The 15,310-nt window shown below is 28.5% G+C and overlaps 1 protein-coding gene across 2 annotated transcripts; it reads right to left on the reverse strand.

Annotated features, from left to right (window-relative positions):
- Positions 1 to 9,879: 9,879 nt before the first annotated feature.
- On the reverse strand, positions 9,880 to 12,592 carry LOC116000123 (metal tolerance protein A2-like). Of its 2 annotated transcripts, none has more exons than XM_031240153.1 (2): positions 12,438 to 12,592; positions 9,880 to 11,239 (listed from the first exon to the last, which is right to left on the reverse strand). In XM_031240153.1, the coding sequence occupies exon 2, from the start codon at positions 11,237 to 11,239 to the stop codon at positions 10,004 to 10,006; it is 1,236 nt and encodes a 411-aa protein (XP_031096013.1). In that variant the 5' UTR covers positions 12,438 to 12,592; the 3' UTR covers positions 9,880 to 10,003. The 2 variants fall into 2 exon arrangements, with proteins under 2 accessions (XP_031096013.1, XP_031096012.1); XM_031240152.1 differs by lacking the exon at positions 12,438 to 12,592 and adding an exon at positions 11,886 to 12,377.
- Between the last annotated feature and the right edge of the window lie 2,718 nt (positions 12,593 to 15,310).

Here is a 15,310-nt window from a genome sequence, read left to right on the forward strand (position 1 = left end):
TTTATACTTGCTGTAATATAGATTTATCTAATCAATCAAGGAAATTAAACATGCACATACTGTGAACATAATTTTTAAAAAAAATAAACATACACATATTACATCTATAATTAAACAAAATTAAACATACACATGTTATTTTATTAATAGTAATATATAATCCTTAATTAATATAATTATTCAGATTACATTGACGCCATAATTTGTATAATTATTAATAATATATACTCTTTAATTACCATTAGTAATCATAATAAAATGACCTCATTCTTATTAGAATTAATGATAAATTTTTCTGCCCATATAAGAAATTAAACATACACATATTACGGTGGGTAATTAAAAGAAATTAAGCATACTATACACATATTACGTCCATAGTTAAAGGATATTAAATATAAACATATTACGCCCATATTACCAACTTATATTTAATACTTTAATCTTACTATAATAATTAAACATACGGATCTTCATTTGATTATAGTAAATTTTTATTACTTAAAATAATTCAATTAACCATGCTCTTCCTTCTATTTTTTTAGACTTTTCCTATTATAATTTTTAAGTAATCAAATTCAACACTAATATACAAATCTTATAATTTCAAATAAATGTATATACTTTCAAATATTAAAATTGTTTACAATTTCATCATTATTTTATTATTTAAATATATAAAAAAAAAAATTATCCGTGCATCGCACGGGTAATTTACTAGTTGGTAATAATCATTATTGACAAATTGAATAGGAAACGAATATTATTAATTAATGAAAAATTATAAAGATTGCTAATTGACTGAAATAATATTTGATTAAGAGGTAAATTGAAAAAGGAATTTGATATTATTAATTTATAATTCTCACATTCCCTACCTATAAATACAATGGATGGTGACAAAAAAATTATAATTCTTCATTTTGCACTTGCCTCCCTCATCTCCTCATGTTGGTAGTTCTCTCATTCCATTCTTCCACCGCCCAGTAAGAAATCATATTACAAGGTTATGATATTACGCTGAATCTTCCTTTTATGATATGAATTAATTATTGCGTTTTCTTTTTATAGTTATGTACTAGCCAGGTGTTTGCAAGCTTTTGAGCCTTGAAGAACATCCAATTGTTCAGAAACCTGTTGATCCTAGCCTCTTCATGCATCGTTATACTAATGGTCAGGGACTTAGGGTCAAAATAATTTATATTCTATTCGTTTAAGTCTGTCTCCTTTTTTCTCATTTTTGATGTGTAAACTAAATTGCTAAGGATAATGATTAATTGTCTCTATGAATTGGTGCATCTCCATCCAATATGCTTAGATAATTATCGAATGTGCTTTCTTCCAAATCGTTGTGGGCTGTAGGAGTTGAAATGCATAATTTTGACTTCTCTTCCTCCATCAGTTTTAATGAAAGGTGACTACAAGAGTGGCGTATCAAAGAGAGTGTTGCAGATTGTTGCAAGCATGAAACGAGATTGGATGCAGGTTTTCATTAAAAATAACTCTGTAGTTGATAGACGAATGATTTTGTGATGTCTAAGTGGTCTCTCTCATAAAAATTTTAAATTAATTGCGAACTGGTAGAAAACCAGTGTGGTTTTTTGGCGCATCATTATATATTTCTACACTCTCTTATGGGTTCAGATATTCAAAATCTAATGTTGTATGTATATATATTGCAAAAAGTTGGTGGGTTAATTAAGTTCTACTGGTAGATGTCTTTTCTACACCATTAACATGTAATATGGATTTTTATTATATAATAGTTGACATTATATTTATTTTTTAAATTATTTCTTATTTATCTTTTTTTATATTTATTTTAATAATAATATAATTATCTAATCATAATAATATAAAAAATTGTCTAAGACTTCAAATTGGATTCCAAAAATACATTGTCATGACATTGATATTGCCTAATATTCTTATTAATTATTTTCAACCTAATTATTTCAATTTCTAGTCAAAATTAATGTACCAAAATATTAATTGTTTATTAACATAATTGCCTAATATTCTTATTTTATATTTAAGGTATAACATTATTAGTACAGAAATAGATTATCATTCCCTTCTTTTGAGTAATTATTATGATATTTTTATGGTGTTTTTTTATACTTGCCATTATAAAGTATAATTGATTTTGTACTAATATTTATTTTATATATATATATATATATCTATATATATATATATATATATATATATATTAGTACAAAATAAATTATACATGTGTTAATAATTGCCTAATAATTATTATGGTAATTCTCATCACCTACTCCCATGTGATTTTTATGATTATTTTATGATAATCTATATAAATATTTTTATACTTAAGAATAATATTATTGGCACAAAATAAATTATAGTTATTTTTTTAGGTGCAAATACTTAACTTAATAATTAAATATTAATATAATTGCCTAATTTTTATTTATTGTAATCATTATGGTAATTCTCATTCACTTCTTCCGTGTAATTATTTAAGTAATATATATAAAAGTATAATATTATTATAATTATAACTAAAGAATAATTGAATAATTTTTTCGGCATTAATGTACTATAATTATTCAGCCTTTTTTATATATAATTTTCCTAATATAATTTGTATCTAATTGATTTTGAGACTAATATATAAATCATTATATTTCAAGATTATTTTTTACCTTAGTATAATTCATCATTTTTCATTGTATCTCTTGCTTTTTTCAGCCACATAATTAAAACTCTACGCATAATGGTTCTTAGGTTCGTTTTACTCAATATTTTTTTTGTCGAAAACAATTTTAATGAGCTGCTATATATATATATATATATATAGGTTTATTTCATTGGAATTTCTATTTATTCATTTATTTATTGTATTTTATTTATTTATTTACTTAGATGACTAAAATAATGGCAATGATTATCTTTTACATGTATCTATATTAAATGACATGTATACAATATATGCGGACTATGCATATTACTGGCATATTTTATGTATGTCTAATTTGCATAATTATATTTATATTTTAGGCACATTTGATTTATTTAAATTCAAATGTTTTAAAATCACGTGTTGTATCTAATAACATAATGTTTTATAATATATTTTTTTGGTAAAATATCGTGACGATCAATATATACAAGCAATTCAATATTACAAGAGAACAAATATTATATTGAGTGATATTTTTACACTAATCACATAATAAAATAATTGTACACGTTCAATATTAGAATTTTTTTTATTATTCTATCTTTAATTTTATTATCTAAATATATAATTTAAAATATTTATCTGTGCATCGCACGGGTAATTGAGCAATTATTTGTTTGAATTCAAGTAAGGATAACATTAGAAGAACTCAAAAAAAAAAAAGGATAACATTAGAAAACATAATCGATCCAACCATTTTCATCATTTGCACTATATAATATTGATTTTATAATTTATATAATTATATATCGATCTAAATATTCTTAAAACATTATAACAAAATTCATTCCGTGCAACGCAGGGGCGAAAATACTAGTCTTTATATATATATAAACAAAACCATCCAAAACGAAATTTTCCTTCCCGCCCAAAATATTGTACATTAAAACAATTCAAATAATAGAATAATATTAAAACAATACAATTCCTATACGACAATTCCAATACAATTCGTATAAACAATAGAATAATATTAAAACAATACAATTCCTATACTACAATTCCAATACAATTCGTATAAAATAAATCTGCTATTAAAACACGAAATCCAATACTACAAAATGAAGTCTACTATTCTACAATTCCTATACTACAATTCTAATACAATTCGCATACTACAATTCCTCTACAATTCCTATACTACAATCTTTATCTTTATATTTATAAATATAAAAACAAAATCCTCCAAAACGAAATCTTCCTTCCCGCCCAAAATATTGTACACTAAAATAATTAAAATAATAGAATAATATTAAAGCAATAGAATAATATTAAAACAATACAATTCCTATACTACAATTCCAATACAATTCGTATAAACAATAGAATAATATTAAAACAATACAATTCGTATAAACAATAGAATAATATTAAAACAATACAATTTCTATACTACAATTCCTATTGTATCACAATTCTACATTACAATTCCTATCATACTACAATTCTACTGTAATAAGATACAACCTTATATAAATCCCTAATCCTATATTGTGAACTTTAAAAGAGAAACGCAAAACGCAATGCAATTATTCCAGACCTCTCCACCTTCAAATCTGCAAATTCTGTTATTGCGGTCAAGATATCGTTTTATTTAATATTGCTCAATTTTGTATTGTTTTATTTAATAGGAATAAAATCATGGTCATGTTTGGTCATATTTCTTTATTTTGTATTTATTATTATGCATTTTTTATGTTGTTAGTATGCTGGTTTTTTTTTTTTTTTTTTGAGTTTTTTTCAGCTTTTTTGCTTGGTTTTTTAAATTTCAAGATCTTCCTTAGGGAACTTGTATCCATTTACAAACACATGTTCAAATTTAAAGATTTTGAATCGTTAAAGGCTCCCAGAGGAGTGGATAGCAATCAGCTAATTGGTAAATTCTTCTTAAAATTTTGTTCTATACTGGATGTGTTCTATACTGCACAAACTAATATTATTAATTAACTGGTAAAAAAATTAATAAAATTTAATTGGTAACAAAATTTTATTTACCAAATTATGACTATAATTAAACCATTATAATTGTGAAAATAATGAAAACAAATTCGGCCTAATTTTATAAGAAAAAATAATTTATTAATTATTATTTACATCAATAATAATAATTCAAATACTTATCTATACTTCTATATCTATACTACTATTAATGAATATAAAATAATCCTTTGTGAAATTTCCGCGCAAACAATAGTAAAGATAAAATGGAAAAAAAAAACTGATTTTACTAATTGATTGAAAATATAAAAATATTCTAACGAAAAAAGAAATGGAAATTAGGCAAATTGGAAAGGAAAAGGACATTACTAATTGACTAAAAAATTATTTTTAAAAAACTTTTAAGAAAGTTAATTACACTTTCCTTTTGAAAACTTTGAATTATTTAAACTTTAAAAAATTAATTAAACATGTGTTGTTAGATTATTTATAATAATTACAATTAATTCATTCAACTATCGAGGAGGAAAAAGAAACTAAATGCGATACAGTGAACATGAATATACTTAAGTTATAAAAGTATAATTTCACATATATTAGTGTAATTGACTATTAATAATTGTCTAATAATTATTATGATAATTAAACTAAACATTGGTCGTTGAATTTATTTTTATAATAATTATAATTATAATTAAATTATTTCTAATTTTTCTCATATTTATTTTAGTAATAATATAATTATATAAGTCATATTACATATTGATCTTTTTAAGATAATTGTAGACAAACAAGTCATATATTATCAATTAATTGAGTAATACTTTCACTAATCTTATAATCAAATAAATGTACATGTTCAATATATTTTTTTTTATAATTTTATCTTTATTTTTATTATCTAAATATATAATAAAAAATTATCTGTGCATCGCACTGGTAATTGGACAATTATTTGCTTTAATTCAAGTAAGGAAAACATCATAAAACATAATCGGTCCAACAAATTTCATCAATTGCGCTATATAATATTTGATGTTGTAATTTATATAATTGTATATCGATCCAAATATTCTTAAAATAATATAGCAAATCCATTCCGTGCAACGCATGGGCGAAAATACTAGTATATATAAAAACATAATAAGTTCCAATCCAGGTTATATCCCTGTTAAATTTTTGTATACATTATGCGAAAAGAGTTAAATTATACAATTTTATGGACAAAAATATCTCAATCGCTATAACTTCTGTTATGTTTCCCATTATTATAAACATGCACATGCATACACAATATTTTTTCCTTTTACTCTTCAAAGGTAATAATGTATGAAAATATGTTATTATAAGAAATAAGTTTAATTTCACTAAATTTTAATTAAAGCTTACTATAATTATATTTAGTAATATATCATATCTAAATTTCTTATTTTAATAATATTAATCATACCACAATTATTATTCAAATTATAAACTATACTTTTATTTAATATAATATGAATTCTACAACTATACATTTTTAAAAAAAAAATTATATGCTATATTTTTTTAAAAAATATTTTAATATTTAGTATTAACATTGGGCATATGTTTTTGCGCATCGCGCATATAAAATACTAGTATGTGTGTGTGTTTATATATATATATATACATAGAGGCGAGATCAGGTGTGGCCGTGCTCTCTTGTGCGGCCGTGCGGTTCACACCACTCAATGTTACGAAATACACCACTCAATGTTAAGAAACACGCCACTCAAATATGCATTGTGGTGTGTTTCTTAACATTGTGGTATGTTTCATTGTGGTGTGTTTCGTAACATTGAGTGGTGTATTTCGTAACATTGAGTGGTGTGTGACGCACGGCCGCACGGGAGAGCACGGCCGCACCTGAAATTATATATATATATATATATATATATATATATATATATATATGGAGTGGTTCGGGTGGTGCGAAGAGTCTTCTAGGTGAAACATGGTGAGGTAAGATCTGAGTTGTTGATCAAATATAAATCAACGGCTCAAATCAATGAAAATTTAAAAAAAAAAACAAACAAAAAAAAAAAGGGAGCTGGATGTATTCTCCTCATACCATTGTTGAACTGATGCACATTAAGTGTGAAAATGGCACACCTTAAGTGTTAAAATAGCACACTTTAAGTGTTAAAATGGCACACCTTAATTGTCAAAATGACGTATTTTAAGTGTTAGGCGCACCTTAAATTTTAAAATGATGCACCTTAAGCTTTGAAAATACGCACCTTAAGCTTTCAACAATATACAAAATTATCATAATGTCACCACATTTTTTTTTAAATTTATGTTCATTCTGGACAGTTGATTTTGGCAAGATCAATAGCTACAATTAATCCGCATGTTTTACTTGGAGACCTCATTCGCATTTTATTTCTCGTGTGTGTATATATATATATATATATATGTTTTTAATAGTTATTGTGGTGTTTGTTTGGTTATTGTTTATAAATATACATCATTTATTGTTCACGAACATGTTCGTAAACCACTCCACTCCTAATAAATGTGATTGACCTAATTCTGGACCTCTAGGCCTCCAAACTGTACTTGCAAGTTTTCCCACAAAAAGTTCTCCATGCATACTCTTTTGGAGGTTATATTTTAAATTATAAATGCCCTCATAGAAAATGACAGGTATAAAATGGTTCATTTTTAAAAATGTTTTGATCAATTTACTAGTCTCTTTAACAAGCTAGATACTTCTAGTAACAAAATAATAATAATAATAATAATAATAATAATAATAATAATAAAATTATTAATATTATTATATTAATATTAGTTAACAATATCAAAGTTGAAATATTTCAATGTAATCTTAAATTACCTATCTAATATTTTAAGTTGAAATCTTATATTAATACGGAGCATTAGTTAACAATATCAAAGAATTACAATTCTATAGGAAAAGAATAATGCGGGAATAAAGTGAGAGTTTAAATTCTACTGTTTGGTTGACATGACTAAAATTGTTAGGGATTTCAATTTCAAGGTTTGGTATACCTGGGAATTGAGAGGGAATAAGTAGTATAAAGTCCAAAATGTTGTTGTGGTTGTTGTTGTTATTATTATTATTATTATTATTATTATTATTATTATTATGAAAAAACAAAGTAGTGCCAAAGCTATAAATTGTCATATCAATGCCCCAACACGAATCTTCTACAACTAAACAGAAAGAGACCCAAATATCGACTGGGGTGAGAGCTGGAATCAAGATAACTTGAAAACCAACAAGTGCAAAACTTCAGATCACTCCCCGCCCAAAATTCCATGGTAGAATCGGAGTTCATCCAATATAAATACTAGGAACACAGAAAGAGTGCAGTGAAGGTATATACATCTGAATGGAACAATTAGCTTTAGGCCGCGGGCCGCCCAAGAAACAGATTCCACTTTTGCAATATACGGAGTACTATATAGTGCCCAAAGAGGAATATATAGCAAACCACCAAAATTCATCCAATACCCCAATGATGTCAACGACTTGATCTTCAGTAGAAAATGTCAACTTCAAGATAGAACTTTGCAAAACTTCAATGTGTGTGGATTTGAATGAAATGAAGCCTCTATTTATAGTGGTGAGAATGTGAGACTCCTATTTCATCTCAAACTCTTTGATATTTAATTAATTTAATAACCCAAATCATTTAAATATCAAAGAGTTTAAGATGAAATAGTTTTAGCTATGATTATGGTTAGTGTGCACCAACCGTCAACTCTCACCCCAACCAACGCGAAATTCCTAGAAGAAGCTCCTGAATAAGCGTTTTTCTTGTTGTTGTCGAAAAGAGTGTGCGAATGAGAAAGAGGGAAAAAATGGTGTGAGTTCTCTTTAATGGCAACAGGCAGCAGCGTGTGCGAAAGGGAAAGGGGAAAGGGGAAAGGGGGGTGGGGGTGGGGGTGGGAAGATTAAGTGTGTTCTTGTTGTATGTGTCACCGTGTGCAAAGAGGAAACGAAATCAGATCAATGTCTCAATAAGTATGTATTTGGTTTTCATATGATAATAACGTAACTATGTTATTTATTAATAAGAAGGTGATATATATATATATATATATATATATATATATATATATATATATATATATATATTACTTAAATAACCCTCTACCATTTAGAAACATGTGTCATCCTTAAAATCAATCAGAATCATTGAAAACAAATATTAAATGGTAATGATCTGAATCTCACTTAAGCAGGTGATCTTACAATCTCACAAAATCATATTCTCTTTATTAGATTTTATTTGGAGGTTGAGTGGTTGACTACTAAGTTCATTAGATTAATATTGAATTAATTGAGATGATTAAAACTATTCAATAATATTAAAAAAAAAAAACTATTCAATAATTTGTTCAATTAGTCTAATTATTTAACTAGAAGTGATTAATTTTAACTTAATCGGCCCAGGTAATTTAATTATTGAGTTGAATAATTACTTAATAATATGTTTATTAGCCCAATTAAGTGATTGCTAGGCATGCATTGTCACAATGTTATACACGAGTACAAGTTCATTGCTTCATTACATCTGAGGAGATTTCATAGGCCCAAGTAAAAGACGTGAGATGGTTTGTTTTGTGTTATAGTAGGGCAACACAATTGTGGTTTACTTTTAGAATTTAATTTGATTTGATTGGACTTTAGATATTTAAGTGACATTGGTAGATAATATATTTTCGGACCCAATGTTACATACCCTAATATATTCCCTTACAAACTTCTCTTCTTCAACCAGTTCTCCTCATATATTCCCTTACAAACTTCTCCTCTTCAACCAGTTCATTAGTACTCAATGAATTGAAGTCATTATGAATGAAAGTTTGGAGGAGAAATTCATAAGGAATAAAGAGCATTTTCTTACATTTTTTAGATAAGGGTAAATATTGTCTTTGTTATTGTGTTTTAATGAAGAATCGTGAGAAACCAGCTAAGTAAGCATGAGTAATCGTGCACTCTCGTTCCTTAAGAGAGGTCTAGAATTTGAGCCCCTCTTTGACAAGGGAAGAACGAACGAAGATTAGTCTAAGTATGATACGGACTTAAAGAAAATGAAGAGTCATTAGATTTTTTTTAATCACAGAGAGGGAACCCAAAACAACTAAGACCAAAAAAATATAATTTTAGTTTGTACTTAAAAAAAAAAAAAAAAAAAAAAAACCATGATACTGTAATTTTTTAATAATGGAAGTGTAAAAAATGACATAAATTTGTAAAATTGATTGAGGAACCAACTGAGTCAAAAATATTCTGAAAACAATATCATGTGGATTACAAACACATTTCTAGCCTTCCAAGTTCCAACAGATTCTACACTACTCTCTTTCTATCTGAATGGTAACATGGGTAATATTGAACTCTCTTTTGATATAGTCAATTACCTTGTCCAGTACAATGTCAGCATCTGCTTCCTTCTTGATCTTTACATGGCAGGCTAACAGCACTTTCCCCACTGTTATTGCCCATATATGCAACTCATGAACTGCAACAACCTCCTCCATCTCACAAAGCCCCTTCTCAAGCCTGGTTGCATCAATCTCTCTGGGGGTGCTCTCCATCAATACCTCGAGGATATTGCGTATCATCCTTATGGTCGTCCCCAGCACGAGCACAGAGAAGATTAGAGTGCAGAAGAGATCAATGATCTTCCACTCTGGTTTGTACCATATGATTGCCCCGCCAATCATCACGCCCACGCTCTGAATAGAATCCCCGAGTACGTGAAGATAGGCCCCCTGCACATTTATGTTCCTTTCCTTCTTTCTACCTTTTGACCCGCTTTCACCCTCAGAGCAAGCCTTAAGTAGGGGCTCCGTATGATCTGATTCGTGCTCATTGTGGCCAGAATGCCCCTCGTGATGATGGTCATGGTGTTGAACGATTGTAACTCCATGTTTGTGCACATCGTGACCATCATGGCTATGCCCATGATCATGCCCTCCATGCCCATGATCATGCCCCCCGTGCCCATGGTCATGGCCATGGCCATGGCTATGTCCATGGTCATGACCAAGCAAGACAGCCATAATTATATTGACCACTAATCCAAAAGCAGAAACTGCAAACATGAGGGATCCCTGGACTTCACCTGTATCATTTATCAGTCTATCAACAGCCTCATAAACAAGGATCCCAGCAAGAAGCCATATCATTTGAATAGAAACCAACGCCCCAAGAATCTCAATCCTGAAAAACCCATACGACTGGCGCGGGGTAGCTTCCCATCCTGCCGCCCACAATGAAAACAATGATATTGCAAAAGCTGCAACATCTGACAGCAAATGAGCCGCGTCCGTCAATATCGCAAGACTGTTTGCTTTAATACCTCCAATAACTTCAACAGTCATAAACACGACACAGAGTACCACAGCAATACAGAGTTTTTTCATGGCTGCCGAGCGCTCTTGTGTGTCCTTCAAAGTGGATTTAGCATCTGCAAACCCACATGGTGCTTCCCCACACAATTTACTCCCAACAGCACCCCTCTCCTGTGCTGGGACATCACCGCATACCTGAATTACATGGTCATGCTCTGAGATCCGTACATCCATCTGAACATGTGAGAGACGAAAATTATGAGACAAGTATCATAATAAATGTTTTTTTTTATTATCAACTTAAAACACATGAACTGTGGACTTCTCCCAAAATGACATTGAAGGTGTAAGAATGAGATTTTAAGTAATGATTCAATAAGAACTACCTAATGTATGAGAAGAATGAATGAAAGGAAACAGAAAATAGAGCAAAACTGAGACAACAATCATTTATATTTTTCAGACAGCAAAAATCTGGATTGATGATACCAAGGTCACCCCCAGGTTAATGAAAACTGCTCAAACATAATTCATTAATTGCAGAAAAACTAACTATTAATCTGCAATAAATGGCCACGATTATGAAATATCTTCATCATACATATGGAATCATAATTGATGTCTTGGCATCAAAGAGGGACTGCCTTACTTTCAAATATAGGACACATGCCCAAGGTATATTCATTAGAATAATCACTATATCACCTTTAACTGAATTTTCAAAACTTTTCTTCTGAACAGCCAAAAGTAAGACTGACAGAGATATCAAACCAAATTCATGCTGAATATATTTTGAACTCAAATAGAAAATCAGTGACCAATGAGCAAGTCAACAAATTTATTTTCAAACAAGCCCTGGATCTAGAAAACAAATAATTACCATAGCTATTTGAGTTGGTATTCGTAGTTCATGTTTTCCCCTCCTTTATAAGGGGAAGAGAGAGGGGAAGGGTGGGGGTTAAACCCAAAGAACAGACCATTTATGAGGAAACAAAAGCAGAATTAAGCCCCCTGTTAGAATCAATCGATTTCAAGTTCCACAACTAGAGTAAGGCAAGAAGCCTTTGTCAGAACAAGAGAACTTGATTACAACTATAAACAAGGTAATCAACTAGAAAGCAAAAGATAATATCTGCAGATTTCTTGAATCAGTTCAACACAAATTCAGACGTCCTATCAATCACCAATGAAAGATATGCAACATATGGGGGTGGGGGATGAAAAACAAAGTGGCAAAGCCATAAATTGTCATATCAATGCCCCAACACGAATCTTCTACAACTAAACAGAAAGAGACCCAAATATCATGATAACTTAAAAACCAACAAGTACAAAACTTCAGATCTCTCCCCGCCTAAAATTCCATGGCAGAATCAGAGTTCATCCCTATAAATACAAGGAACACAGAAAAAAGTGCAGTGAAGGTATATACCTCTGATTGGAACAATTAGCGGCCCTTGAATAGAGATTTCAGCCGCCCAGGAAAGAGATTCCACTTTTGCAATATACTATACAGTATCCAAAGACCTATTTATAAATATTAAAAAAAAAAAAAGGAAGAATGATAATGCTTCTTCTCGACTCCAAAGAGGAGTAGGAAACCTCCAAAATTCATCCAATACGGCAATACCTACCAAATAAGGATTGTAATTCGGCAAGGAATACGAATGTATTTAGGAATCTTTCTTTTTATTTTCATATTTGGTTTTAAATATTCCCAATTTTAACCCACAACTATTTTCTCGTTTTCACAATTAATTTCTAAATGTTACATCAATTTTATTATTGAGTTAATTTCGAATTTAGTTATTTGGCAATCGCTCATTTTTAATTTTAATCATTATCTTTTAAAGTTGTCAAATTTAATTCTTTAAACATTAAATCATTTCTAATTGTAATTTAAAATTAATTTTTCTCTATGTGAATTATTAACATTGAGGGCAAAAATAGAAAGTTAGGATCATTACACCACTTGTTTCTCACACACATAAAATAAAGCCCTAATTTTCTTATTCTAACCGTCCTAATTTCACCTTCAATTTTAAGTTCAGACATGGGAAAGCTTATTGTGGATTATGGCCCTGCAGTGTAATATAATTAGCTTATCATCAAATTTTAACTTATTTGATCACTATTAACTATTTAACTTGATTAAACATTCCATATAAATGTTTGATTAATTAACTTTTTGTAACAGTTTATTATTTCAAAATATTAAAATTAAAAAAGTTGCTCAAAACAACTTTTAGGATCAACTTTTTGATAAAGCCATTTTGCATGTAATCAACTATCAGCAAACAGTTAATTTACCAAACATCTGTCTACAATCAGCTAATGCTATCAACTAGACCCACAAACCCAATCAGTTAACAGCTAACAGCTAACAGCTACCAACTATTTACCAAACACTCCCTATAATTAGAAATGTTTCAATACTCAATGGCTTGTTTCGCCTCCCCTTTTTCTTTCTGATGTATTACATTCTGACTATTGTTAAATGAAGTTTGCTTTATTTTCAAAAAAAAAAAAAAAAGCAATGGTCCTCCGACTATGTTGATTTTTCAAAATTAGTCCCCGACTTTTAATTTGGATAATTTAGGTCTCTTGACTTTCAAATTCTTTCCAATACTGGTCCTTTCGTCAAATTTTGGTTAAGTCGAGGTCAAAAGAAGGGGTAAAATTGTTCATTCACATGTTTAGTGTATTATTACTCATATTTCTCATGTTCTATATGCTGTATATATAAATATAATATCAGTCGAAGTCTCAATCGAAGTCATATAATCTCAGTTGAAGTCTCTTCGACTGAGATTATATTCATATATAGCATATAAGATATGAGAAATACGAGTAATAATACACTATAAAGGTGAACGAACAATTTTACCCCTGCATTTGACCTCAACTTAACCAAAATTTGATGAAAGGACCAACGTTGGAAATAATTTGAAAGTCAATGGACTTAAATTGTCCAAATTAAAAGTCGGGGACTACTTTTAAAAAATCAACATAGTCGGGGACCATTGCTAAAATTAACTCATTTCAAAGTTAATGACTAAAATTGGAAATGAGTGATTGTCCAAAAAGTAAATTCAGAATTAATTCTTTATTATTTTACTCTTTAGCATGTCATTTTAATTTTTTACAATATTCATTTTTTTAAAACAAATTATCTAAGGACAGCTCACCATGAGTTGGTCTAACTTATTAAGGGGTAAAGTTGTCTTCCCATTTTAAATCATTTAATTCAGAATCTTTGTCGTTTTGAATTAAAATCAATCGTTTTTTAATCATAAAACTTCCATCAACGTGTGACTAAAGTTGCGTTTATTTTGTTTTCAAAAAAAAAAAAAAAGTTGCGTTTATTTTTTTTTCTTCAAAAAAAAAAAGAAAAAAAACTGTCCAATATTTAATGAAGGTGGATGAGAGGTTCATGACGTTGAGGAATGAAGATCCATTGCATTAATTGTTAAATGCGAAATTAATTGAGAAACATGAGGATCAGCTCATGACCAATAAAAGATGAACGTAACAAAGCAAAACAAACCCCACAAGGACAAATGGACAATGCATTATTTTTAAAATAAAAGGATAACTTTGCCCTTTCCGTCACATTTTACTTGTCATTTTTTTTTTTTTTTGGAAATGACTTGTCATATTTATTATTTATTGGTAAAACCAACTCTTTTTCTTTAATATTGTTTAATTATTTAAAATTTAAATTTTTGTGTTTAATGGTAAATTTTAATGTAATTTCTAAATATATAAAATTTAGGAATAATGGTCAAATTAGCCCTCAAACTATACTGATTTGTGCAATTAGGCTTTTCAACTTCAAAAAGCTCCAATTAGATACTCAAACTTACAATAAAAGTGCAATTAACTATTTGCAGGTTTTGTTCAAGTTAAAGGTCAACTACTTGATAATTGGATTTTTCAAGCTGATTTGGCGAGCGGATGTTGCTTCGACATATTTTTTTAAAATAATATATTTTATTAAATTTAATTTTTTAATAAACAATAATAATAATTATAAATTAAAAATAAAAAAATCTTCTAAATCTTCTAATCTTCTAAATTAAAAAAAAATCTTGTGTATTTATATAACAGTGTATATATATATATGTATATATATATACATATATATATGTGTATATATATATGTATATATATATACATATATATATGTGTATATATATATATATATATATATATATATATATATATATATATATATATATTTTAGTATACATAGTATGTATCTATAATTTTATCATGGTTGCAGTAGGTGCTAGGCGCTAGTCG

Source organism: Ipomoea triloba, chromosome 12, assembly GCF_003576645.1.
Source record: "Ipomoea triloba cultivar NCNSP0323 chromosome 12, ASM357664v1".
Classification (NCBI taxonomy): Eukaryota; Viridiplantae; Streptophyta; class Magnoliopsida; order Solanales; family Convolvulaceae; genus Ipomoea; species Ipomoea triloba.